The 26,750-nt window shown below is 32.2% G+C and overlaps 1 protein-coding gene across 1 annotated transcript in view; it reads left to right on the top strand.

Moving 5' to 3' along the window:
* The window catches only part of LOC124363581 (F-box/WD repeat-containing protein 7-like), a 41,180-nt gene extending 16,823 nt beyond the window's left edge, over nt 1-24,357 (top strand). The window contains exons 8-13 of the mRNA XM_046818867.1: nt 154-333; nt 2,683-2,864; nt 10,425-10,650; nt 13,757-13,967; nt 17,735-17,839; nt 18,484-24,357. Of these exons, the coding sequence (XP_046674823.1) occupies nt 154-333; nt 2,683-2,864; nt 10,425-10,650; nt 13,757-13,967; nt 17,735-17,839; nt 18,484-18,647 (1,068 nt within the window). The 3' untranslated portion in view covers nt 18,648-24,357. The remainder of the gene's footprint in view (nt 1-153; nt 334-2,682; nt 2,865-10,424; nt 10,651-13,756; nt 13,968-17,734; nt 17,840-18,483) is intronic.
* The last annotated feature ends 2,393 nt before the right edge of the window (nt 24,358-26,750 follow it).

Genomic DNA, 26,750 nt, shown 5'->3' with positions numbered 1-26,750 from the left:
ATGTTCTCATTCATGTCATCTTGGAAAAAGCGGAGTATTAGCTCTGTTCCAGCCTCTTCCAGTAAGAGTAGGTAGGAAACGCCTTTTTAAAACCAATTGCCTTTAATTTTACCTAATTCCATACATTTGTTAATTGATCAATTTCTATGCTAGGCCGCCTTCATGAGACATCACAGGATAGAGATGAACTGGCGAGTGAAACCCATCAGGACTCCTAAGGTGTTGAAAGGACACGACGATCATGTCATAACATGTCTGCAGTTCTCCGGCAACCGCATTGTATCTGGGTCCGATGACAACACACTAAAAGTATGGTCTGCTACTACAGGAAAGGTAAGCTTAATACGGAGCTATGGACAATGTGTATTTCTTGTCAATGATGAATACACATAATTTATACTACATGTAATTACTACAATAATTATACTACATGTAAGTTCATCTATTCATGTAGTGTAAGTGTAACATGCTTACGCTTCTCTGTTACCATCTTCTGATTGGTGCTTGGTTTCAAAAACATTACATCTATAAATAGTATAAATTAAAGTCGCTTTTTGCGTTGGTCTGTTTGTGCATTGATATTTTTTAAACTAATCGCATTTTGATACGGTTTTAACCGTCAGCTTCATTATGAACTAGGGCAGATTCCTAGGTATGATATATCAATATTTTAATCATAGAAAATAGAGAAAAGTGTACAATGCAAAATTGATACTTTTGAGCACTTTCAAATTCAAAGACCTTATTTATTTCCAAATAAAGAAATTACAATTCCATAATAGAATAGTTTATACTATAATATTTAAAAAATATGATTAAAACATCAACAAATAATTTTGATCACTATTTTGGTAGATAGGTATTACGTTTAAAAGCCTGTGTGTTTTGGTTGTGCAACTTATGACGTAAAAAACAGCACCTATGCTCTGATTGGTCGACCGGTCATCATACCACAGTTCATTGTGAGTTATAATAATGAAATTCAAGATTAAATAGTCTAATGAAAGTTGAATCAAACCAATTAATAGAGTTACTACCTTATTATACTTTTAGGCCCTAAAAATTAGCAGTTATTTTTTTATTGTTATAACATAGTAAAGAACATAATTTTATTTTTCAACAATTAAATTCTTGAATAGGGTTGCTTTTAATAGGTATAGTGATTTATGTGGCAATTAAAAATTACATAATTTTGATATTAAGGTAATATAACCCAAATTATATAAATTAATGTTGAAAATAGGGTATTCCCTACCAAAATGATTTTCTAAATAAAAAAAATAGTTTTAACAGCTGGAATTTTATAGAGTCAGATTTATTTCATCTCATAATAAGTTCTTGATGACATCAGTTGTAAAAAGTTCCTTTATTTATTAAATGGTCAATTGAATGTTTTTATATGGTAATTATATTTGTAGTTCCCATAGTGAACTTTGTATACAGGAAGTGTATTATGGAAAATTGGTACAACTTTAAAAAATAGTAGTAGACACAGAAACAAACAACTGTTAGACAATATTTCTTATCTAGCTTTATTTAGTGTATGTCTGCCTGTTTTCCCTACATACGAGGGCCATCCGGAAAGTAGTACCCGTTTCCGCCGCGTGAGGCGCTGACGACGCGAGTAGCCGCCGGTCAAGGTCAGATCGCTTCAGTGGCTTGTCTGCCTTCTCTGTTACAAGTTCCGTGACGCTAGCATTGCCGGTGTTGTTTCTGTGGCAGTTCATAATGTTTAAAAAAATTGAAAACGCCGCCAGTTGTGAAGTGAGGGCTGTAATAAAATTTCTCAACGCAAGAAACGTTCGACCTTGTGATATTCATCGCCAATTAAAGGAAGTGTATGGAGACAATGTGATGGAAGAGTCATCTGTTCAGCGCTGGTGTCGTAATTTCAACTTGGGGAGGGGGAACACACACGACGATGAGCGTTCAGGGAGACCATCTGTCATTACAGATCAACTGCTGAGGTCAGAATTCGTGAGGAACGATCGGCGCGTCACAATTGATGACATCTGTGAACATTTCCCTAATGTTTCTCGAACAATTGTTCATGAAATTGTCAAAGACCATCTGCATTATTCAAAAATTTGTGCAAGGTGGGTCCCTCGCATGCTTACAGATGAGCACAAAACCAAGGCCTCATGCAGCGGGGATAACACAACAACTTCTGCAGCAATTCAATTGGGAAATTTTCGACCATCCACCGTATAGCCTGGACTTGGCCCCTTCAGATTTTCATCTCTTTACAAAACTTAAAGAGTTTTTGGCGGGAAAAAGATTTGACAGCGATGAAGAACTTAAAGAAGGTGTGACTACGTATTTCAATCGGCTGGCGGCGGAGGAATATGACGCTGGAATACAAAAACTCGTCACACGTTATGACAAATGCTTAAATTTGCTTGGAGATTATGTGGAGAAGTATTTTAATGTATGCTCTTTTCAATAAAAATGTTTATATTTGTTAATATTTACTTCTGTGTCTTTATTTCACAAACGGGTACTACTTTCCGGATGGCCCTCGTATTTCACGATATAAATTACAGCAATGCAATTTAGTTTGAAATTTTATCATACTATAATATAACATGAATGCTATTAATATTTAAAAAATATCCTTGCTTTCATAACTCCAGTATCCAAACCAAATCAAAGAAGGAATGCAAAACATTGGCATTGTTGCAGTGTTTGCGCACGTTAGTTGGTCACACTGGCGGTGTGTGGTCATCACAGATGGCAGGCAGCATCATCATCAGTGGCAGCACTGACCGTACACTGAAAGTGTGGAATGCTGAGTCTGGTGTCTGCATCCACACACTGTACGGGCACACCTCCACGGTGCGCTGTATGCATCTGCATGGCAAGAAGTGAGTCACTGTACAGCTAATTATTGATTTCATTTCACAAATAAAAAAAAAACTAATTTTACTTACGGATAGAATCCTGAAAGAGAAGGGATTATTTTTTGTTTTAGTCATGGTGGGTTTTTTACAAGTGAAAATATTTTCAGATATTTAATTTTTTGTTGTCAGTTACTATATTTATTTTATTTATAATTTTATGGCCTACATTGGACCACTTTAGTCACTTTATATTTTCTAGTCTTTCTTCTTTTATCCACCCAATATTTCTTCATCCTTTCCGAGCGTAATTTTCTTTCCTCCTCCGGAACCACTCTTCCTATTCGTTGTTTGTTTCTTTTCAGCTGTAGTGTAGAGTGTTTGTCATTTAATATCTTTAATGTGTTTGTCTTGTGTTTTAAATCCTCTACTGTAATTTGTAACTCTCTCATATCTTCCCTTAATTCTGTGATCCATTTAATGTCACTTTTACTATACCACAGTTTTTCTACTATTTTCCTGCTAATTCTATTTTCAGGTGTTCTCAACAAATGCCCCAGGAATGATATTCGTTTCTTTTTAATTATACTTGTAATAGGTTCTATATTTTTGTAGACTGTTTCATTGGAAGCTAGTCTCCAAACTCCGTCTACTTGATAGTTTTTGTTTAAGCAAGTTCTGACTATTCTTCTCTCCATCTTAAGAACCTTATCTATTGCAATAGTATTTGTTGTTTTAAATATTGTTTCACTTGCGTATGTAATTTGTGGCAGAGCAACTGTTTTGTAGTGTCTTAATTTTGTATTTATTGAAAGACATCTTTTATTATACGTATTCTTAGTAGCATGTTTAATCTTAGTTAGTTTGTCTATTTTACTTTGCCAAGATGGTTTTTCATTCAGGTTATAAGTGATTACTTCTCCTAAGTATTTAAATTTCTGCACAATTTTTATATTGTGGTTGTCCAACCTTATTTTATTTGCAAGTGGAGGCTGCGTTAATAAAACTTCTGTTTTTTCAAACGATATCTTTAAACCAATTTTCTGAGCTATATCTTGTAAAGATTTAATTTGCTGTTTTGTTTCCTGAATGTCATTGGCCAAAAGAGCTAAGTCATCAGCAAACCCCAAACAGTTCAGATTAATGTTGTCCCTTTGATATCCAATCTTTATGTTTTTTTGGTTATTTCTTTCCCATTCCCTCATGACGTACTCTAATGCACAGTTAAAAAGAAGCGGTGATAATCCATCACCTTGTCTTAAGCCAGTCTTTATCTGAAATGGTTCTGAAAGTTCTCCTCTAAACTTTATTTTAGACTTTGTACTAATTAATGTTAGTTCTATTAATTTAATTAATTTGGGGTGAAGTCCAAAATGTCTCAGTATTTTTAATAGTGACATTCTATGAATGGAATCATAGGCTTTCTTGAAATCAACAAATGTTATCAAGAGTTGTTTATTTAGTTTTTTATAATATGCCATAATTAACTTTAGTGTAATTATTTGCTCTGTACAACTTCTCCAAGGCCTGAATCCTCCTTGGTATTCTCCAAGTTCTTGATCTAGTTGGTCCTTAATCCTGTTGTAGAGAATCTTTGAAAAAATCTTATAAGTACAATCGAGGAGTGATATACCCCTATAGTTAGCCGGATTACATCTGTCACATTTCTTGTGCAAAGGATGAATTATAGCTATAGTCCATTGATAAATTTCTCAGTAATCCAAATTTTCTGTAGTATCATATGAAGAGAGGTATGACTAGTTAGTTACTATAACTACAAATTAAATTTATATAACTATGTCAGTTACTATAAATATACAGTTATAGGGACGGTTTGATTATTGAATTCGATTCTGTATTTATGAAAATGGATGGTAAGAAGAAACACGTGGTAGCAGTAACAATGTTATGTAAAATTATCTAAATACTACTGTATTTAGTTTTAAGTATCTTGATTGTAAAAGAATTTGTGTATTACAGCTATCAAACTACCAGATCAACTTTTACTTTTGATTGGGCGATCACAGTTACATAGGATTTGTTTTATTATGGAGCTTGTAAAGTAATCATCTTGAGTATTTGGATTTTTTTTAACACAATTTAAACTTAATTAAACGAAAACCAAAATTATAATTTGACCCTTTGCGGGCAGCCAAAGACTTCACCACTTGACACAAGGTGATCGGAGTTATTTGCAGTGGCAGTTAGTGCAGTGACAGAAGACAGTGTACTACTAGCAGTTCTGTATTGCACTAATGGCTATTCTAAAACATAATTTTATACACTGTTGATACATTTCTTAGAAAAAAAATCTGAACTAATAAAAAGATAACAAAAATATTTTACTCACATTTATTTGAAGCTCTGAAGTAAACTAAACACATGACCGACCGCCATTTACAAACAAAACTAACGTAACAGAGTATACAAACTTATTATACCAGAGGTTTAATTTATTAATGTGAAAACAAAGTACCAAACATAGCTAAGAGCATCTATTTTAGCAAAAATAAAAAAAAATACAATGGTTATTGCTCAACGGAGAACAAAGAGCATTGCAAGTGAGCATTTCACCCGCAATGGGTTACACTTTATTTGATAAACCAAGCCGTGCGGAGCAAGATAGTATTATAAACACAGTATTATAATTCTAACTTCTTTTTTTGATATATAACCAAGTATACAAAATGTTTTCCATTTTACTATGACTAACAAAACCATATCAACTGAATGTGTTTACTGCATTATGATAATGGCCACAAGCAGCAGACAATTTTTTTCTGGACAGGCAAAAGTCACTTAAAATTAAAAATATTTTCAATGAACTAAACCGTGTTATTTAATCCTTCATTTAATCAATGATATTACATCATCAATCATACTAATTAGAAGATTTATTATTCACACATCAATATTGTTATAAATAAAAAGCCAGCTGTATCTGGTACTCAGTACCAATTGAAATTGTGTATTCGTTTTTTCATTCAGTAAGAGATTTATACTGAATAATAGCTGGGGCAACAAAATAGAACTGTAAAACAGCAGTCACGTTCTGAATACAGATGTTTTCTATTTAGCACATTTGTTTAATTTGTTTGTGTAATTTTTTTATTTCGTAAATATAATTTTGAAATCCATGTTTCATTAGTTCTCTACTGTATGTAGTTTTCTGTTAGTTATTTTGAAAAAGTGAATTAAAACATATAACATTACATTTTTTATTCTACTTAGTAAAGAAAATTTTAAATTGCATTGCAAGTCATTGTTAGGATAATATTTGTACTTTATGGATTGTTTTGCATAAAATAATGTGCAATAGCATACTTTTTCTATTTAAAATAATATTTTTAGCAATCTAAGAAAATAATCCTGTAAACCTTTCAAAATTGGGTATTTATGAGTTGTTGTATAGTGGATTACTGGAGGGTGTCTAGCGACTGGGATAACCGGGAATAGTTAGGGAATTTTAACAATATGGAAAAAGTAATTGAAAATTCAGAGAATTTCACAGTAGACCGGGAAAATCGTCCAGTTATTCTTGCAGGGTGTCTATTGCTCATGGATTTCCAGACTGGCAGGGAAGTCTCAGAAAGTCATGGATTTTAATAAGGGTTCATTGGATTATAACTCTGTCAGTGAAACTTTCTATTTACAATACCAATTTTATGGCTTTACGATAATAAAAACGTGGAAAAAACAAATTTTGGATATACAGAATCTTTAACATTACATTGAGGTTCAAAAATCAATCAACTGGATTCAACAATAGAAACGGCAGTATACAAATTACAGATTAAAAAACAATTTATCATATTTTGTGTTTTAAAAATCGTAAATACATCATCTTGTTAACGAATTGTCTGAGTTTTTTAAGTAAGATTTTGCTTACATTTTAGTATATTTTAGATATACGTTCTAAGATTGCCATGATTATGCTGTGTGTATTCTCGAACAACAGCTAATCAGCATTACGTTGATTTTATGAAAAAAAATCATATTTTGTGAAAAGTTGATTTTGTGAATGTACATAAACATAGATAACTTAATTAACAAATTTGCAGGTGACAGCTGATTGGCAGTACGCATGTTACCAACCACTATAACAGTTTTATTGTTGTACTTTGTGTATGAAACTCTGTAGCTAGATATTCTAATTAACATCCTAGTTTTTTAAAAAAAAATTTTGCTTGCAGTTCTGTATATATGACACTCATTGCGCTGAGTTGGCTGCCTGTATTTGTGGATGGCAGCTGATCGGCAGTATACTGATCGCTAAAACATTTTGTGTATAAAAAAAGCATAGATAGGTTACCAAATAAACAAATTATAATTTTTTTAAATACTATTTTTCTTTAAGTTTGTATTTGTCTTGATATTGTTTGTTAAAATTGTCCTGGTTTTTTTACAAGTATTAAAATGCTATATAGTAAATTGCTTGGGCTGCTGCTGAACACTGCACACACAGTAAGGAAAGATTATTGTTGTAAAAAGGATTTCTTCAATCTATGCATATATTTCCCACTTTAAATAGCAAAATATGCTCTCAAAATATTGCACTGTAAAGTTTACGGAATGTCACTGAAGTCACTCTTCAGTAGTAGACACTTTGTCTGTAATTGTCAAATTTGTATTTTATATTATATACAAGTATTCGGAGATGCAAGACAATTTTTGTAACCTTCTAAAACTTTGTGGGATCAGGTCTTTACTAACTTTCAAGCTTACCATTGTATTTTGATCAGTATTTGTGACCATATTTTGACACTCAAATTATTTATAAATAAAACAAACTTTTAAAATCCTCACAATATTTATATTGGAAAATTATATTTTTGGTATGGACAGATTGGGGAATTTCTTGAAGCCACCATACTAAACACCCTGAAAAACCACATGCTTTTATTAATGAATCACTTAACAAACTCTGAAATAATACCATTCACGTATTACTGTGATTGTTAATTCACAAGAAAAAGTTGACATAGGAACATAATAGCAATTTATTTCTAACCAAACAAAATCAATAATGAAACATTAATTTGATAGTAACTTGTACTAACATTTAAATTTAATTGGAGTATGCTATGCAGGGATGCGGTCAGCATACAAAGTGTTATGGGCTCTAATGACCATAGGTATTTGACAAGTGCATTCACAATATTCACGAGGACAAGGCTTGTTTTATTGTGGTCACTCATCAGAGAAACTGCATGGAAAGTAAATCATTAATAAAAACAATAATATTTCAATTTCATACTCGATTCAGATACATGATTAAATAAATGTATCATGTATGTTGATACATGGTTACACTTTATCATCAATGAAGTTTGATGGACGTATGAATGTTGTGAACTAACCCTAGTCTGTTTCCGACTCCCATGCGGCCTGTGAGAGTAGGAGCTCTTTATCTAAAAACACTTCACTATTTGTAGACTAAATATCTACACTACTATGAATATTCTACGTCACAGTTGTGTGTACTTGTCTTAAAAACTCTACCATGAACTCACTTGTAATTAAGGGTTACAATAACAGATTTCGTATTTTATAAAATCATGGTTCAGGTTCAGCTGATCATATGGACTTTTTCATCATTAGATGCTATGCCTTAACCCATTGTGGATCACTGACGAGCTGGGCTCGTCACGCAGCGGCTGGGCCTAACGGATGACGAGCTCAGGTCGCAAAAGCGGTCTACGTTTAAGTTTCCCTCCAAATAGTTCTGTTAATGTCTGATAGATCGGGCGAGTGTTTAACAACTAAGAGTGTTTAACAACGGTCTACGTTTAGAGTTTTCAAAAGTTTTATAAATATCCTACAGATCGCAGTTGTATGTCGGAGTTGAAAAATCATTCATATGAGTTTACTCTCTGCTTTTTGGCGCTTCTGATTAGGTGTTTTCCTCAGTTGTTATTAAAATACTTTTGAGGTTAGTGACACAGAACTAACGACGCAGAAGTACATGCAGAAGTACATGTTGACGGGTTTAGTCTAGACAATGGCCCGGATGTTGTAATCGGTTTGTTCGAGCCGCTTTATTTAGACTATGATTCAGACATCATCCCTGCCACCCCAGAACCTTGCTCGCGTGTTATCGTTCCTACATCACGGATATCCCAGCAGGCCCATGTTCCATCTGAACGAATACCGATGTACCATCTGTTCGTGCGGCTGCTGACCGTAAATTAATTCGTGCCCGCTGGTACCCGCGTGCCAAAACAATACGATCCGCAATGGGTTAACATCTCTCTTGCTTACACAAAAAAAAAACTTAGAACCTCACACATTCCTTGTCCCATTAATTTAAAGAAGCCCTAATACATTGTTTACATAAAAAATTATTGAAGTATTATTTGGTAAAAAAACCCACATAAAAAACCAGAATTAATGTAATATCACAAAAATCTTGTAGTTAGCCCTAAAACTGGCAAAAGACACATAGTGAGTTTAATGTGTTTCCCTGTTGGTAAAAGACTTATAGCAAGTCTTTTAAAAAAGCTCTTTTATTTATGTAGTTTTTCACTTTAAAAAGGCTTATTGTATTTTATATTTAGTAATAATATATATTTGTATGCAGGAAGATATGCAGAGTGTATTATTGTAGCTAACTTTAGGTTAACTAAACAAATAACTGCACAAACAGTTTAGTCCAAAATTGCAATAAGTGTGTGAGTTTTTAGCTTTCTTATGAATTTTAATATTTTTTCCAAAGTTTGATATAGGTACTGCTTGTAAATCTTGCTAACTTTATATAATGTTTTCAATATAAAAAAAATAAAATAAAAAGTTAAAAGTTATTTCTATTCCCTTGAAACAATTCATTCTCTTCCAATTGAATTAGTGGTGTTATAATATTGTTACATATATAAAATGTTCCAAAACTATTACAAACAATTATTGTCATATTACTAAGTGAATTTGGTTTATAATATATCAGTATGTAACATTATGGGGTAATTATTAAAACCATATTTTATGAATTTTTGAAATATACATTACTAGGACACCAAAATTGCCTTGCCTGTACAGAATTTCACAATTACCTGTTCCAGTTTAATCTTCAAAATTTAATTCTTACACCGGTTTTTATTTGTTCTCTTAGGACAAGAAGCTGAGAAATTGTATTTAGTCCTGAAAGGACTTTTGTGCTGCTTCTGGAGTGACAGGATATTCTGGATGGGTAAGGTTGGGGGTTGGGGCTACCTCCTGTCAAGATCCATGAGGAAGGATTTTGTGCATTAATCTGTCATGTCTGCTTGGCAGAAAGGGAAGCCTGTACCGTTCTGTACAGGGAAGTTCTGTACCGGCCTCTCCAGTCAAAACAGGCAGGAGGTGGCACGCCCTTATGTTTAGGCTAGTAGCAGCCCTTAACACTTAGGGAGTCTCTGAAACTCTTAACAGTCATCTTTCACAGTAGACTAGACCTATTGCTGTACCTTTGCTCTCATAGATACGTTCTTACACCCATAGATACAGAACCAAACAATTTAGAAGGTTTTGGTTTTGTTCAACTTCAAAACTTATCCATTATTTTTATTAAGAGAGTAATTCCTAGTGGTCGACTGAATGTGAGCTTGATGACAGGGTGGTGAGTGGATCCCGAGATGCGACACTGCGGGTGTGGCACATAGATAGTGGAGAATGTCTGCATGTATTAGTGGGACACCTGGCAGCCGTGCGTTGTGTACAGTACGACGGACGACTGGTGGTTTCGGGCGCGTACGACTACATGGTCAAGGTCTGGAACCCCGAGAGGGAGGAGTGCCTGCACACACTTCAGGGCCACACCAACCGTGTCTACTCACTCCAGGTAACCTGTCAACTCCTCAATTTTTTTATAAAGTATGTACATTTTGTAAAATAAAAGTCAATACAGAGATGTCTTACTGTGGAATACAAAATGTTATATTATATTATGCGTTACTAGTGATTGTTTTGTAAGTACAGTGTTACAAAATACTTATATACAATTTTTATGTCTTGGTTCTAGTTTGATATTATGTAACTCACTTTTATTTAAATAACAATACATAAGAGTTTCCTGGGCTGAATGTAAATTAATTCAGGTAGAGGCTATGCAGAACATGAAGCCTTAGCGGGAGCCGTGGCTAGGTAGTTGCTTGGAGAAGTGGCCAAGCTACCACACTAATAACAAAAGTGGTGCCTGAGCCTATCTTTACAAAAATGTTAGTTGTATTTGTAAATTATGCTTGGATTTAAAAAAATTACTTTTTACTACAAATTGTTTAGTATTAGTTATTAGAAATTTAAACATTAAATTAACACTAAACTGGTTGTTTAAACCATAATTCAAAATATTTGGAGATCATACATCTTACTAAAATCATACAGATATTAAATTCCATTCAGTTCCCTCTTTATCTCAGTTCCAATGGAGATTATTGTCTTGTACAAAACATGTAGTCTTATTTTAATATAACATCACAAAGAAACATTTCTTGTACAAATAATTATTCATTTTTATTTAGTTTACCTTATACGCTTAATAATTTTTCAAATACCATCATATAGGGAATTTAATAACATTTACATTTATGTATAATATGGCTTTTGTTGGAATAAAGTTGTTGAATAAAGAGAAAAAAAAAAACACGAATCTATTCTTCTGCAATGGAGTGGCCTAATCATATCAGCCCGGTAACGCCAGAAGCAAATCGCGGTAATTCAACCGGGAGAGGGTTAACTTTCTATGTGTTGTTAATTCTATGTCTGGCATGTTAACATTTTTTTGGTCTATTAGCCTTTGAAAATTTTACAATTTTATTTTGTACAAGATTATGACAGTCATTGAGCTTAAATATGATGTTATTGGATGTTCAAATGAAATGAAATGAAGTTATGACTTCAAAGTTTTCTCTACTACTAAGTCCATGTTGGAATGTTTTCTGTTAACACCTAGATCAATTCAATGGGGCTCTAATGTGGGGATGAGGTGGGATATTCAGGGTGCAATCCTTGCAATGTCCCAGCCAATACGGCATCAATTTATTATATTATTTTATGAGGACTTTTCAATTGGATGTTTTAAAAATATTTTAAAACATTATTTCATTAAATGGAATGTTAAACAAGCTACCTGATTTTTTTAGTTGATATTGAAATTTGATTTATACTTTGTTGTAGTATTAAGTATTGTTAATTACAAGGACGGTTCTTGGTGTTGAATTAGGAATACATTTTTCTGAGTACAACTTTTTATAGTTATTGGAATTTATAGCATCATGATAATCTCCAGTTTTCTGTCCACATTTGAAAATCATTAAAGTGTTTTTCACAAAACCATATTCCTTTCTCAAATGTACTGTGATAGAATATTGGCCATTGCAAGTGAAAGGTAAAAGTCTATCCTGCTATTATCTGACCAGAAGTGTGTTTGTGTATGTTTACACATAGGTGTAGAATATTGGCCATTGCAAGTGAAAGGTAAAAGTCTATCCTGCTATTATCTGACCAGAAGTGTGCACATAGGTGTAGAATATTGGCCATTGCAAGTGAAAGGTAAAAGTCTATCCTGCTATTATCTGACCAGAAGTGTGTTTGTGTATGTTTACACATAGGTGTAGAATATTGGCCATTGCAAGTGAAAGGTAAAAGTCTATCCTGCTATTATCTGACCAGAAGTGTGTTTGTGTATGTTTACACATAGGTGTAGAATATTGGCCATTGCAAGTGAAAGGTAAAAGTCTATCCTGCTATTATCTGACCAGAAGTGTGTTTGTGTATGTTTACACATAGGTGTAGAATATTGGCCATTGCAAGTGAAAGGTAAAAGTCTATCCTGCTATTATCTGACCAGAAGTGTGTTTGTGTATGTTTACACATAGGTGTAGAATATTGGCCATTGCAAGTGAAAGGTAAAAGTCTATCCTGCTATTATCTGACCAGAAGTGTGTTTGTGTATGTTTACACATAGGTGTAGTTCTTGTCAATATACATAATTTGATCTTCTTCCTGTCTATAGTTTTGTATGGTCATAAAATAATCTTAACCCTTCGTTCTTACACTTCACATGTTTTGATCATAATTTTTTTACTTACACTAATTTTATCCCTTAGAATTTAAGTTTATTCAAAATTTGTCGCAAAGCTAAAATAGTTTCTTTGAAACGACTCAGTTGGAATGGGTTTATCTCTCAGTGTACACTATCATCCTCGCAACTGCAAGTCCAAACTTATCCAGTAATAATTGTTTTATTTTTCTTTGCCCAATTCTTTCTTGGAGATAAAAACCTAGACTTTGGCCACGGTGGTGTGTTTTTACTTCTTTCTTTGAACTGTAAATTGCAAAACATTGTTGGCTTCTAGTACAGGTTCTTAAAGTTGATTTAAAAGAATAAGCCCACTCTCTATTTGCTTTTTATGAAATTATGTAAGCTATAATTAATTTCACTTAACTGACTATTTAAAATATATTTATCTACTTTTTTGCAACTTTGGTGGACTTGTATTTTCTACTGGTTAAATATTGTCACACAATAAAGTGCACTGATCACTAAACTATCACCTTTACAATAATTATTGAAATGCTTATTAATAATTAACTGATGGATACTATCACATTAAATAAATTAACTATAAATAATCAAAAATAATAAACATGCAAGTTCTTGCATGCATCACTTCAGAATTGACATGATGCTTTCAATCAGGATTGTATAACCTTTTGAAATGCTTACCACAAGATCTGACAGCAGATTGACGATCCTCTACTACCAAACTAGTTTATTACTCTTGGCTTACTTTTCATGTTATCAGGTGGTCTTCTAAGATTTAATAATTCCAGAAATTTGTTTGCTGATTTTATTCAAACCAAACTTAGACTAACAAAGTGATTATTAGTATTTGAGATTTAATCACCACTCATTTATAATGACAAGATATGTACTGTTGTAACAGTTTGACGGTGTCCATGTGGTAAGTGGATCATTAGACACCAGTATCCGTGTTTGGGAGGTGGAGACCGGAGCATGCAGACACACTCTGATGGGTCACCAGTCTCTCACCTCTGGCATGGAGCTGCGGAATAATATCTTGGTCTCGGGTAACGCTGACTCAACTGTCAAGGTGTGGGACATCCTCACAGGCCAGTGTCTTCAAACCTTGTCAGGTAAGTAAATATTGAGAAATATCCTGTAGAGTCTGCATAGTGAAAACATAGGAAAAAGTGCAAAGCAGCACAAATGAAAGATACAAAATTACATAAATAAAAGACTGAGAGGAGAACAAACAAAAGACATAAAGGTACATAAATAATACTATAACGACTTGGATTGTAGACATTAATATTCCAGAATCTTAAGAATAAAATTATCAATCAGACATCCAAGATGATATAAAATATTTTTTTATTAGTAAGCTCCGAGTGAACATTCAGTAAAATTTATTACAAAATTTTTTAACTATTAAATATTATCTGGTTTGTCTTAAATAAAAATCATAGTTCTAAACAAAAATAATGGATTTATTTTAAACTGGCAAATTAAAAAGTTCAATGTTTCAGAATTTTCATCACTCTATTTTCCACAAAGAATTGACAAACCGTTTAGTAATATTAAAAGATCCTTTGGCAAGGAATAAAAATATCAGTCAAATATATCAAACTAAAAAATCAGAGCTCTCTTCAATCAAAATTCAAAAATAAAAAAATCAAACTTCTCTTTCCACTATTTGTACCTTAACTTTCAAGTCTTTGCAATTCAGATACAACTCTCTCAAACAATTATTAAAGTTCAATTAATTTCCAATTAAAATTTCACAATGAAACAGTTCAAATTAAATATTAATAAATTACTAAATTTCCAAAATTCAATCAAAGTTATTAACAAAGTTCACTTTTAATACACTCTTCTTGCAAGTTTGAACCAAATCTAACTTGTTTGATTCTATTGTGCTTTATTGTTCATCAAGAATCAGTTATGCAGATTGCTCTGTAGTTTCTATAAATTTAATTTTTCCTCAAAATCCCTTGCGGAAAAAAATTTAGAAACACGGCGCGCACTGTCATCAACTAAATTCATGATAATTACCAAATGAAGGGCGAAACTTATGAGCTGGCACCCCCCTTTCCACCCCCCTCTGATGGACATCCGCGGTGTTCTCTCATTGGCCCAGCCGTATACAACTCGAGAAACAATAGCCCTCTCAGATCTGACGTAACTGCAGTACCCAAGACAAGTTCTGATCAATTCAAAGCATTGAACCGCCTTCCTAATAATTTAAAGTTACCAGCACTAACTTGCCAAAGGATTACATATTCGTTTTTATCCTAACTTCTCACAATCTAATTAAAATGAAATCCCAATATTTCTTTCCCAAAATTTTCATTTAATTTAAGTTTTAAAACCGATTTTATATATATATATATATATATATATATATATATATATATATATATTAAAAAATCAACCAATGTAGCTTTAAAAACACTACAAATACAAACAAAGAGATACAAAGCCAAAAGATAAGCACAAATAAGAGTATGTCAAGAACTTGCTCGGGCAAAACATTGGTTTCTCTTCTCAAAAATAATTTTTTAGTAAAATAGAAAGACATGCAAAACTAAAATGCCTCATAAGTGATAAATTATAAATGAGAAGAAGTACAAACATTCAAAATATTTCAAAGAAATATTTAAAAATAAATAAAAAAATACAATACCGTACAAGAAATAATGCATTGTGCACAAATAAGAAATAATGTTTATATATAAATGAAAGATTTATATATAGATGAAAGAGAAAAACAAAAGAGACACAAAGCCCCAGAGATAAAAAATGCAAAAAGATGAAAATAATGAAACATAAAGAACTATTATACATAAAAGAAGCTAAGTCATACTTACTTACTTACTTACTGCCGGGGCGTAACAAATCTCAGTCGATTCTTTGCCTCGTCTATGAGCCTCTTCCACGCCACCCTGTCTTCCGCCAGATCCACAGACCCTCCACACCGGGTCACATCTTCGACCACTTGATCGCACCATCTTATCTTTGGCCTACCCAAAGGGCGCCTTCCTGTCGGTACCGCCTGGTAGACCTCTTTTAACCTTGTGCCCTCCTGTCTCCGATGTACATGTCCTAGCCAGCTAATTCTCTTTGCCTTCACCAAAGCCACAATATCAGGATCTTGGTATACATTGCGTAATTCTCTATTTTTTCTTATTCGCCACACCCCTTCATCACATATTGGTCCAAATATTTTTCGGAGAACTTTATTCTCAAAAACAATCAACCGCCCCTCATTTTTCTTCGTTAATGTCCATGTTTCACTTCCATACATTAGGACTGGTTGAATGATTGTTTTATAAATTCTTATTTTGGAGCATTGTGACAACAATCTTGACGTAAAGAGTCTTGTACACGCCCCAAGACACCTATTTGCATTAGCTAATTTGCTTTGTATCTCTATATCCTCCACGTTTTTGCTGTTTATTGTTACACCCAAATATTTAAAACTTTCTACACAGTCAATCGAGTAGTTGTCAATGCTTAAGTTTGTTCTCACATTTCCAGCATGTCTTCCAAAATGAATAATTTTAGTTTTATCTTCATTTAGCTCTAAGCCTACTGTTTGACATTCTTTAATAAAACTTTTTGTTAGTGTGGAGAGGTCATCCAAACTTTCTGACAAGATCACTACATCATCCGCAAATGCCATTATGTTCAGGTCCACTCCTAATTTAACCCCTCTTTGTAGTCTTTTAACTTTTTGTAATGCCTCTTCCACAGCCAGGTTGAAGAGAGTGGGAGAAATCCCATCTCCCTGTCTTACTCCAGTGTTGATAAGGAAGTTTTCCAACATTTCTCCATCTATTCTTATTTTGGCCTTTGAGTCACTTATACACATTTTTGACAGTCTTATCAGTTTTTGCGGGATTCCATGTTTTTCCATCTTCTTGAATAGAGCATTCCTATCTATGCTGTCATAAGCTTTCTTGAAGTCTATAAAAATTCCATAGAAGCCTTTGTTGAACTCATAATATTTTGAAATTGCCTGTTTAAGCTAAGTCATACATATCAAAAATCTAAGAGATAGAAGTAGAAGATCTAAAACTTCATAAGAAGGAAATGTAAAATGACTTTTAAATCAACCCAAAATGGCATGAATCCTTAAACATAACTGTATATTTTACTATTTATAATTTTATTTCTAGTAGCAGTGGCATAACTAGAACTTGGCTTTGGGGAGATGAGTTTGATTCAATAGCTCATCACACAGAAAGTATGGAATAAATCTGAATTTTTATAAAATATATATGCTTAATTCAAAATAAAACATTTAACTTTTTTTAAACAAGTTGGATTGCAGCTATACAAATATCTTTTTTAATTGTATAGTTCTTTGGAGAGGAGAGTTCTAAATCTCTCAACCACTCTCCCCAACTTATGCCACTGTGTAATATAAAATCTTACTTCTCAAATATAATTATCAAAGCCTTCCAGAATGTAGTATGTACTAAATAGTTCCGGATCAAAATCAGCCAGGAAATACCTAATGTAGGCAAGAACATTGTTGGGACGGAACACCTAGAATTGGAACCGTCTCACAGCACAAGTTGCGAGCCTGATATGTTCCGGTCAGAACGCATCCAGTTCCAGAACTGGCTGGTACGCCTCTAGTCAGAGTACTATAAATTAAAGACTTAAAGTTATACAAATAACAGATACATAGTAAATTAAATATGGCATTGAATTTATGTGAGTTATTACTAATAACATCAGCAAGAACATAAAAAAGGCAAGAATTGTTGTGACAGAGAATTAACTTTCCCTTTATTTCTTTATAAAACTAGATAAATATATTATTATGAATAATATTGTCTGCAAGTGCTTTAAGCAAAATTCGTCAAGTGCTACAAAATAGCAATGTTTGCAGGTCCCATGAAGCACCAGTCTGCAGTGACTTGTCTTCAGTTCAACAACCGGTTTGTAATTACCTCATCAGATGATGGTACAGTCAAACTGTGGGATGTCAGAACAGGTATGATAGCTCAGCAGATGAGTGAGTAGCAAAATTTAAAAGTGTTAACCTTAAGACATGTCTGACAATTCCTCTCTTAAAAGCTCTTATATTTCTTAAAATATATTTAAGAAATATTTTATTCTACCACACACCTTTTCATCTCTTGTAATATCGTTCTATTTTTGTTTTATTTTAACTATTACATTAATTTTTAGTTCTACAAAAGCTGCATTATTTCAGAACATTAAATATCAATGTAAATACCATGATTGGATAAAATAATTTCATAGAACTGTGAATAGTCCGATTCCTCAAGTTCTTTTTAATAAATAAAATATATTGTTCAACAGTATTCTGGAATGGAAATGAGATAGTTTTATGCTCTGTCTAATTTCACAAAAACTAGTTAGATTTCAACTTTTTGAGCTTTTCTCCAGTTAGATGATGCTAATACAAAATGAATTTTGATATTTGAATGTGCCACATAGTATAATAATTTTGTTTGATTTAGTTTCATCTTAAAATACAAATGATTAATGCACTTTAATTGTAGCAAGGTAAGTGTGTTTAAGTAAGTTTACAGACTTATATTTAATCATAAATATAGGTTATAGTGATATCAATAAAGATGGAATTAAAAACAGAGTTTGAAATTTTCTCAGGTGAGTTCATACGGAACCTGGTGGCGCTGGGGAGTGGAGGCAGTGGAGGTGTTGTTTGGAGGATACGAGCCAATGAAACCAAGCTTGTTTGTGCCGTCGGTAGCCGTAATGGAACGGAAGAGACAAAATTGTTAGTTTTAGATTTCGATGTAGAGGTGAAATGAAACAAAGCCAAATTACCTCACAACGGAGAGTGCCAGTATTCAATGTCTTACCTCAGACTGTGCGAGTGGTTTGAACTAATCTGTAATATTCCGAATGTGTTCAGCAACTCGTGAGTTACTGCAACGCTACACTGACAACGTTATCTATGGTAGTAATTTTTGTAGTGTTGTGATATTTATTTTATATAAACGCTGTAAAAAGGTATATAATTTTTGCAGACTTGGTATAAAATATAAGCGTATCGTTTGCGAAATAATTTCAAAAATATGTTTTGCGTATCTTCTTTTAGAAGTGTTAATATTATTGTTGTAAGTTTCTTTAATTCGGTTTATTTATGTTAGGTTAATTTTACTTAGTTGTTACTGAAATAAGAATTTACCTTCCAGAATGCAAATACTACAGTTGTTTTCTGAGATAATACTTTGTAATCACTGTAATATTTTTTCAAATGTTATATCTTTGTTAAAAGTTACTATGTTTTGCTTCTGAGTTTCATTTGGGCTTGAAATAATATTTTACTTCTTTACAAATTATTTGTTTAAGATTTTATTCCCGACAACCATTTTTATTCTAATAAGTGATTAATGCAATGTATCTTCAACTTAAATGAATTGAACTTAAAGCTTATTATAATTAAAGAAATCATAAACCAACCTTTGAAGAGTCCATATTTAATTGCAAATTAAAATTATGGTAACATATTGCATTTGTGTCAGAATAAGTCATTGTGCTTCCCAATATCTAGTTAATTTTACTCATTATTTGGATAAACATTAAATCACTATTATCAGAAATAAAATGGAATTCATCACGAAAATAAATAATAGATATGATTTGCACACACAGTAGTAATTCTAATGCAAGTTTATATAATTAATTGTGGTACTGGGAAAAAAATATGTTACAGTATTCCTGTAACTTTACAACACAAGAATCTTCAGCATTCTTTACACACAGTACACTTTTTAACTTGCATACTTCCATTTTGTTCACCCTTTGCAGACAATATCCTTTACCTCTAAAGTGTAAATGGTGCCACTTCTCCTTTTCTCAATATTATTCTTTTAATCCAATCCTTTTTATAGTTCCACATACCACATTGACCCTACTTAATCGGCTTTTTCACACTGTATATGTATGAAATTATACTGAAAATAGCGTATTTATTGATTTAAGTTTACACCTAAATACATCTTGCCAACTACATAATGGACTCCAACAATATTGGAAATTTAACTTTATTATATGTTATTTATTAATTTTTCTGATTGATCGTTACAGATAATGGAAAATGCAAATTAGTAACAGTTAATGTGTTGTAAGAAATTAAGTAATTAAAATTAAAAATTATGTAAGTGTCATAGAGCCAAAATGAACTGTTTTACACTTATTGTATTGTTTGAAAGTACTTTGCTGTTATAAATGTTTTAATGTCATATGAGTTTTCAAAATGTTGGCTGTACAAAATTGTCTAATAGCATGTGTGTGTTTACTTGAAGCTCTTTCAGTGGACTGCATTAACTTTTAAGTTTTAAATATTCAAGGTATTCATAAAGTGTGGGGAATTATTTTTGGGTATAATTTAATAGGTGAAAATAAACAAAAACAGTTCCTTTAAAACGTGATTTTGATTTGTTTAGTGTCTGTCAGTTTTGTTTCTAATTTTTTAAACCATAGCTCAGGACCTGTTTTAAGTTATGGGATCGAAATTGTGTAATGTATAACTTTATAAGATGTTATTTTCACCTGAAAGAAAAAGTGTATAGTTACTAGTTTCAAAATGGCAGCCTTTTGCCATTAGTTTGTGAATGAAAAGTGGTGAGAAGAGAAAAGATTGCCAAGATACATGAAATATAGCTTGTAATAAGTCAAACGTGTTGGTACCTTACTTGTGAATAATAAATAGTCGAATAATGTGTATTTACCATTCACATGCAAACCACTTCAGTTGATAATCATACAAGTACAGATTGCATGAGAGTAGAAAATATGCTTTTATTCTGTTATTTATCATCCATAACAAACAAGGTACATTACCAAATTTTTTGCACCCAAATTGTTTCCTAGACCACTTGTTAGTTTTTATTAAATTTTGATTTGACTTTTTAAAAGCCTGCCATTATGAAATTATGAAATTTTTTCTTTCAGGAGAAAATAACATTCTAAAATGATGTTGAAATTTACAAAAACCATTTCTGAGTTATTGTTTTTAAATTAAACACAGACAGGTGTTAAATGTAACGAAAGAGACCATGTTGTTGGAGGAATGTTTTTGTTTATTTTCACCGATTCAACTATATTCCAAAATATTCTCCCACATTTTTTAACACTCTTTATATTATAACCTGAAATTTTAAGTAGCCAAGGCGCACATGTAACCTCTCTCCAACTGTGGCAATCAAGATATTATTAAATAATCATAAAATTACTGATAAGAGTAGCTCGTTTTTAAGTAAATTAAAAGAGAGCCTATATTTATGTCCTTTGCTATTATGTCATTCCAAAGACTTGCAAACAAGCAGGTTAATGCTCACAGTTTACAGTCCTGCTTCATTAATTTTTGTCATGATTAGTAACTATACAACCTATACAATTTTCTGATTCTTCATTGGAACAGGGATTTATGGATTGTGTTGCCAAGTTTTCTAAAGTTATGCCATATCTTTTGCATCAGTAATATCGTTTCAGCAGTTTTAATTTAATTCAAAATTGCAACTACTTTAATTAATATATATTATTATTTATTATTACTAAAAATCAAGCATATTTATCTAGTATAATTTTAAGTTCTTTAGTTCATAAGTTAATGTTACACACTCTTTACTTTACTCAGCTTTGATCTATTCTATATAATAATCCTATTATGCTTTCATATATGGTAAAATAATATTCATAATTTAACACTAAATGTCATCTCATATGTGGCCAGTAACTATATCCTAAAGTATTTGATAAGTTTACAGATAAGTCTACTGTTTGTCACAATAGAGATCGGTTACTTTTTGAGCTTTTTAGAATGTTGATAGTGTACAATATATTTGCTGGACATTCAAAGTATTACAATTTGAAAAAAGGTTAATTGCCAGAGACTTATTAGCTTTATGAAGGACAGGGATAAGTTAAACAACTATCATGGAAGTTATAAATAATCAAAAGAGATATATCCTTGTAAGAGATATAAATATGTCCCCAAACATATTAAAAAGTATAATTTTCTTAATTTTGTTGTAAAATATATGAAAAAGAATGTTTTGCCACGGATATTATTATTTAATGATCTCTAAACCCCAACCGTAAACAAAGTTTTTTTCAATAAACCCAGACTTTCTCTAAATCAACAAATGATACTAAAATTTACTGAAATGTTCTGGGTATGCCCAAGTGTTGTAAGCAATTTTGAAATTGCATGAGAAAGGTGTGGAGATGGAAAAAATAAATAGCAATATAATTGGAACTGATAAATTTGCATTTTTATTCAATAGGCAGCATGAGGATTGATGAGATATGGCTTTTGAAATCTCCAATAGACATCTTACAGGAATGAACTTACTTTTTATAGCATCTTGATGATGTGAGTCCATCATGAAAAGGAAATAAAAATAATTCTTATAGATAAAGTACATTTGACATTATCGATCAAAGATGACTTGTTACTCTAGATTTCTAAAACTATTCGAGACCTAGCACAGAAGGCCCTGCAGCGACTATGGCCTCCATTTCTGGTTTTCTGAACTCCCCATTTCTTTTCCTAATAACTACTAAATGTTGAGAAAAGAAGATATATTCAAGCAGAATGTATTTGGAGTTATAAGCCTTGCCTCATAAAGGTCGAGGTATCAATATGTGAATAAATTATTAAATTTAAATGTTAGTCAACAAAGTTTAAATTTAATTTCCTGAAGTCTCTGGCAAATTTAATATAACATAAATAATTGAGCACATGTCTCAACCTAGAATATAAACATTAATGTATTATATTGGAAACAAATTCTATTCTAGGACTCAAATATTTATGTCCACATAGTCTAACACTGACTGTCTCCATGATTAAAGTAAAGATGATGTAAATATTAAAGGTGTTTCAGTGTGAAATAATACTAAACTGAATTGGGAAGAGGTATTTTATCACAAAGGCTCTGTTAGTTTTTTATTTGTGTGTTATTTTAGATTCCGGAAGAAATATATTTTGCAGACATTTTTTACTATGCTCAATTTGCTATACAAGCTCTTTATTGAGGGACTCTTGCACCAGCACTTTCTCACTGCCAATCTTCAAACAAAGTTTCTTTGAACCATGTAATTATCATTAAATAAACTATATATTTCTAAACCCACTTAACTAATGCAGTAGCAGCAAAATGGTAAGCTGCCTTTAATTAACTACATTTTGAATTAGACCATTTTGTCAGTATAGAGTATAAATTAATTATCATGTCTGAATTGTTAATGAGTTAAGTGGATTGGTATAAAATGCTTATTTTATAATTAATTATATTTAATGCATTTTTAATAAGTAATTGAAAGTTACTGATATTGCATTCATTTTTTAATATTAACATTTTAAAATCACAAAATAAAATGAAGTATTTGCCCATTTGTACATAACATTTAGCAACTTACCAGATTAAGCTTCAGACCAAAAAAATATTTAAAATATAGTCTGTGTTATGAACATATATAACATTTAATTCCATGGAGACTTCTTCATTTTCATATTGTCTGCTTATGCATGCCATTTTATTACCAAAAGTGCACTGTCCTGTCAAAGTGTCAACAGTGACTTTTCTAAAATCTTTAATCGATCAAAAGAAAAGGACACAATGTTTTTATCTCAGGTTTCAATTAATTAACAGCACAGTATATTGTGTGTATAAAGAAAACAAAAAATTTAATGAACTGAATACTTCTCAAGAATTTAATATACTTTTCCATCTAGAGCCTTTATGATTCAACTGGAAGTATAACGATTTACTCACAAAAAAGTTTATTTATTTTTATATCAAGAAATGTGTATATTCTTAGTGTATTTGTACATTTTTATATTATCGCGATACTTATTTAGTTATAATAATTACTTGTTTTTATTTTAAGTATATGTTAAATACTGTTAGGTGCAATATTATGTTGTTAATTTGTTTTGTCATCAACAACTGCAGTCAGGTATTGTTGGTATTTGGTCTTTATATCGATGTGTACTATTCTAGTTGTTTTGTGTTTGCCTCAATGACCATCAGAATTTTACAAGTGAAGCTTATTTTGCTGCTCACTACGTAAATGTTATAGATGATTTAATTATCTTATAGTAAAAGAGTTGCATTGATTTAATTTATTTGAGAAATTATGTGATCAGCATGTTTGTAAATTACAAAAGAAATAGATAATCAGATCTAATAGTTCCTCGTTACAACCCTTAATATGCCATAGTGTTTTATTGTTTAGTCTAACATGCTGTAAAAATAATTTATGAGTATTTTTATACTGAGAAATGTAAGAGAGGAAAATAGTGTTAATAGTTATAATCCTTTCCGTGGGCTTAAATGATTGGTTCTGGTCATTTTTTGTTAAGCTGTAATTCTTGTTTAGTTGCTCAGCCTTATGTTTACTAATTTGGATTGACTTGTAGGAAGGAAACATTGCTCAATTATCTTTTTGTAAAAGTTATGTGATGTAAGATTTTGTGTAGTAAAAACATTGTTTTCATCCCCACAACTATTTGTTTTATTACCAACTCTCAATTTTGTTCAACAGCTTTGACTCAAAGGAAAACATGACATATTATGTTCCTGCAGTCTTTTTGATTACTGAATAATGATTATACTATACATTAATTTCTGTGATTATTCTACAAAATCAGAACCCAAATAGAATGTTTAACTAATTAAGGTAAATGGCTGCAGCTTACAGGAGCAATTTTTAAACGTAAAATTTTTTTCTTGAAAATAAAATACCAATTAAATGATATTTCTTTTATCAAGAGGTTGCTCATATTATTAATACAAATTTTCATTACATTGTGATCAAAGATGAATAATATAGTTGGTAAAGCTCAGTGTTTTCATTCCTGGCAAAACATATGAAGAAAATATCTTTCTCTTGAATAAATATTTTGAAGACAATATTTATCAAAAATACAACAAGATCAACATCTTTTCCAGTAATAGTAACTATGGTCTGTGTTTTAGTTTCCTCGATCACACTTTCTACAATATTTGTCAGTGTACTATCTTTTAAATTTTGCAATAAATGCTGAATCAATCGGGATTTGTTATTAGCTAGTAAGCATTCTTGTTAAATAGTTATATTCAGCTTCGTTTTTTTTCACACAGACAATTTTGTAGCTGATACGTTTTATTTGTTAAATTAGTACTATTTATAGTCTCATTGTACTTATAAGAAATGAGTGCATAATGTGACTTGGTGTGGTACAAAACAATGCATATACGAGGGTCGTCCATAAAGTAACCGCCGTTTGGGCGTGGCGTGATAAGTAGTTGGGGTAGTGCCGCCATTCTCACATCGGTGTGCGCAGCCGTTCAGTACACTTCTAGCTGTGCAAGGGAGAGCATCGTGCGATCGCACGTTATTTTGGTACAACGTAAAAACATGAGCGCCGTGATATAAAATCCCGCCACGTGTAAAGTGCGTGGTGTAATAAGATTTCTGTGGTCGAAAAGTTACACAGCAGCTGAAATTCATCGTGAATTGAGTGCGGTGTATGGCCCAAACATTATGAGCGAAGGTATAGTCTGTCAATGCAATGGGGTCATACCGCTTCGCCAAGCAAGCCGAAGAAAGCTCGCCAATCTTTTTCAGCGAGAAAATTGATGGCTACAGTTTTTTGGGATGCTAAGGGCATCTTGCTCGTTGAATTTAGGGAGTGTGGTACGACCATTACAGCTGCAGCTTACTGTGAAACCTTAAAACGGCTACGACGAGCGATTCAAAACAAGCGTCGTGGTCTTCTGACATCTGGTGTTGTGTTTGTCCATGACAACGCCCGCCCTTATACAGCTCAAAGAACGACAGAACTTTTGTAAAAGGGGACGTTTTTGACCACCCCCCCTACAGCTCAGATTTGGCTCCCAGTGATTTCCATATTTTCCCGCACATGAAGAAAGCTTGCCTCTCAGAGGTTTGCGAGTGATGAAGAGCTTCAAAACGCTGTAACATGTTTGCTACGTTCTCAGGCGGCAGATTTTTTTTAAAGACTGAATTTTAAAAACTGTTAAAAGATGTGATAAGTGCTTGAATTTGTATGGTGAATATGTAGATAAGTAGAGAAAAGCTGCAATTTTAACATTTATATAATAAAATTTTTGTATCTCAACTAGTTTATTTTTTATTTCAAAACGGAGGTTATTTTGTGGACGACCCTCGTATTTGGCATACTGGAAGTGACCACTGGCATGAAAGAATAATATTCTTTGTACTCAGACAAGGTGAGCATACTAGTAATTGTATTGGTTTACAGCATTGGACTGTTTCATAAATGAGACCAACCATGTAAAAGTACTGGATCCATAGTACAGCTGTTGGCCCAGTTTGGTTAACGCTGCTCAATTCATTTGATGGTTTTGAAGTGAAGTTGAGATCCTTAGATTGAGATCTATTGTAAGTAACATCAAAACTACTAAAACTTGTGTGTGCTAAAGCATTCTTGAACTAGGAAATGTGTACGAATCCCACTTTAGTTGGCTGATGCCAGGGGACGGTTGATGGTCAGGGGGGTCAGGCTATCTAAATATATCCACCTACTCAATATGTAGTACTGGTTAGAAACTCAAATAATATACACAATTATGTAAGGCTATAATAATCATATTTAAGCCTTTAGGTCTGTTTCCTCCACATATATCACAAATAGTATTATTTCTACGACAAATGTGCATAGGACCTTTTTTGTACACAAGTTTATTCTCATAACCAATGTTGGTTTGTCAATAATGCTGACAAATTTGTGTACTAAACGTAAGTTTTTGAAAAAAATATTGTACCATTAAACCGCCTTATTCCCTTAACTCAACCCTGGCTACAGAGCACTTTAAGTATGTTTATCAGGACCCTTTAAGGTTCTACATATTTTCAAAACTATAAGAAAATTT

The sequence above is a fragment of the Homalodisca vitripennis genome, chromosome 1, assembly GCF_021130785.1.
Source record: "Homalodisca vitripennis isolate AUS2020 chromosome 1, UT_GWSS_2.1, whole genome shotgun sequence".
Taxonomy (NCBI): Eukaryota; Metazoa; Arthropoda; class Insecta; order Hemiptera; family Cicadellidae; genus Homalodisca; species Homalodisca vitripennis.
This window is presented reverse-complemented; position numbering and strand designations above follow the sequence as displayed.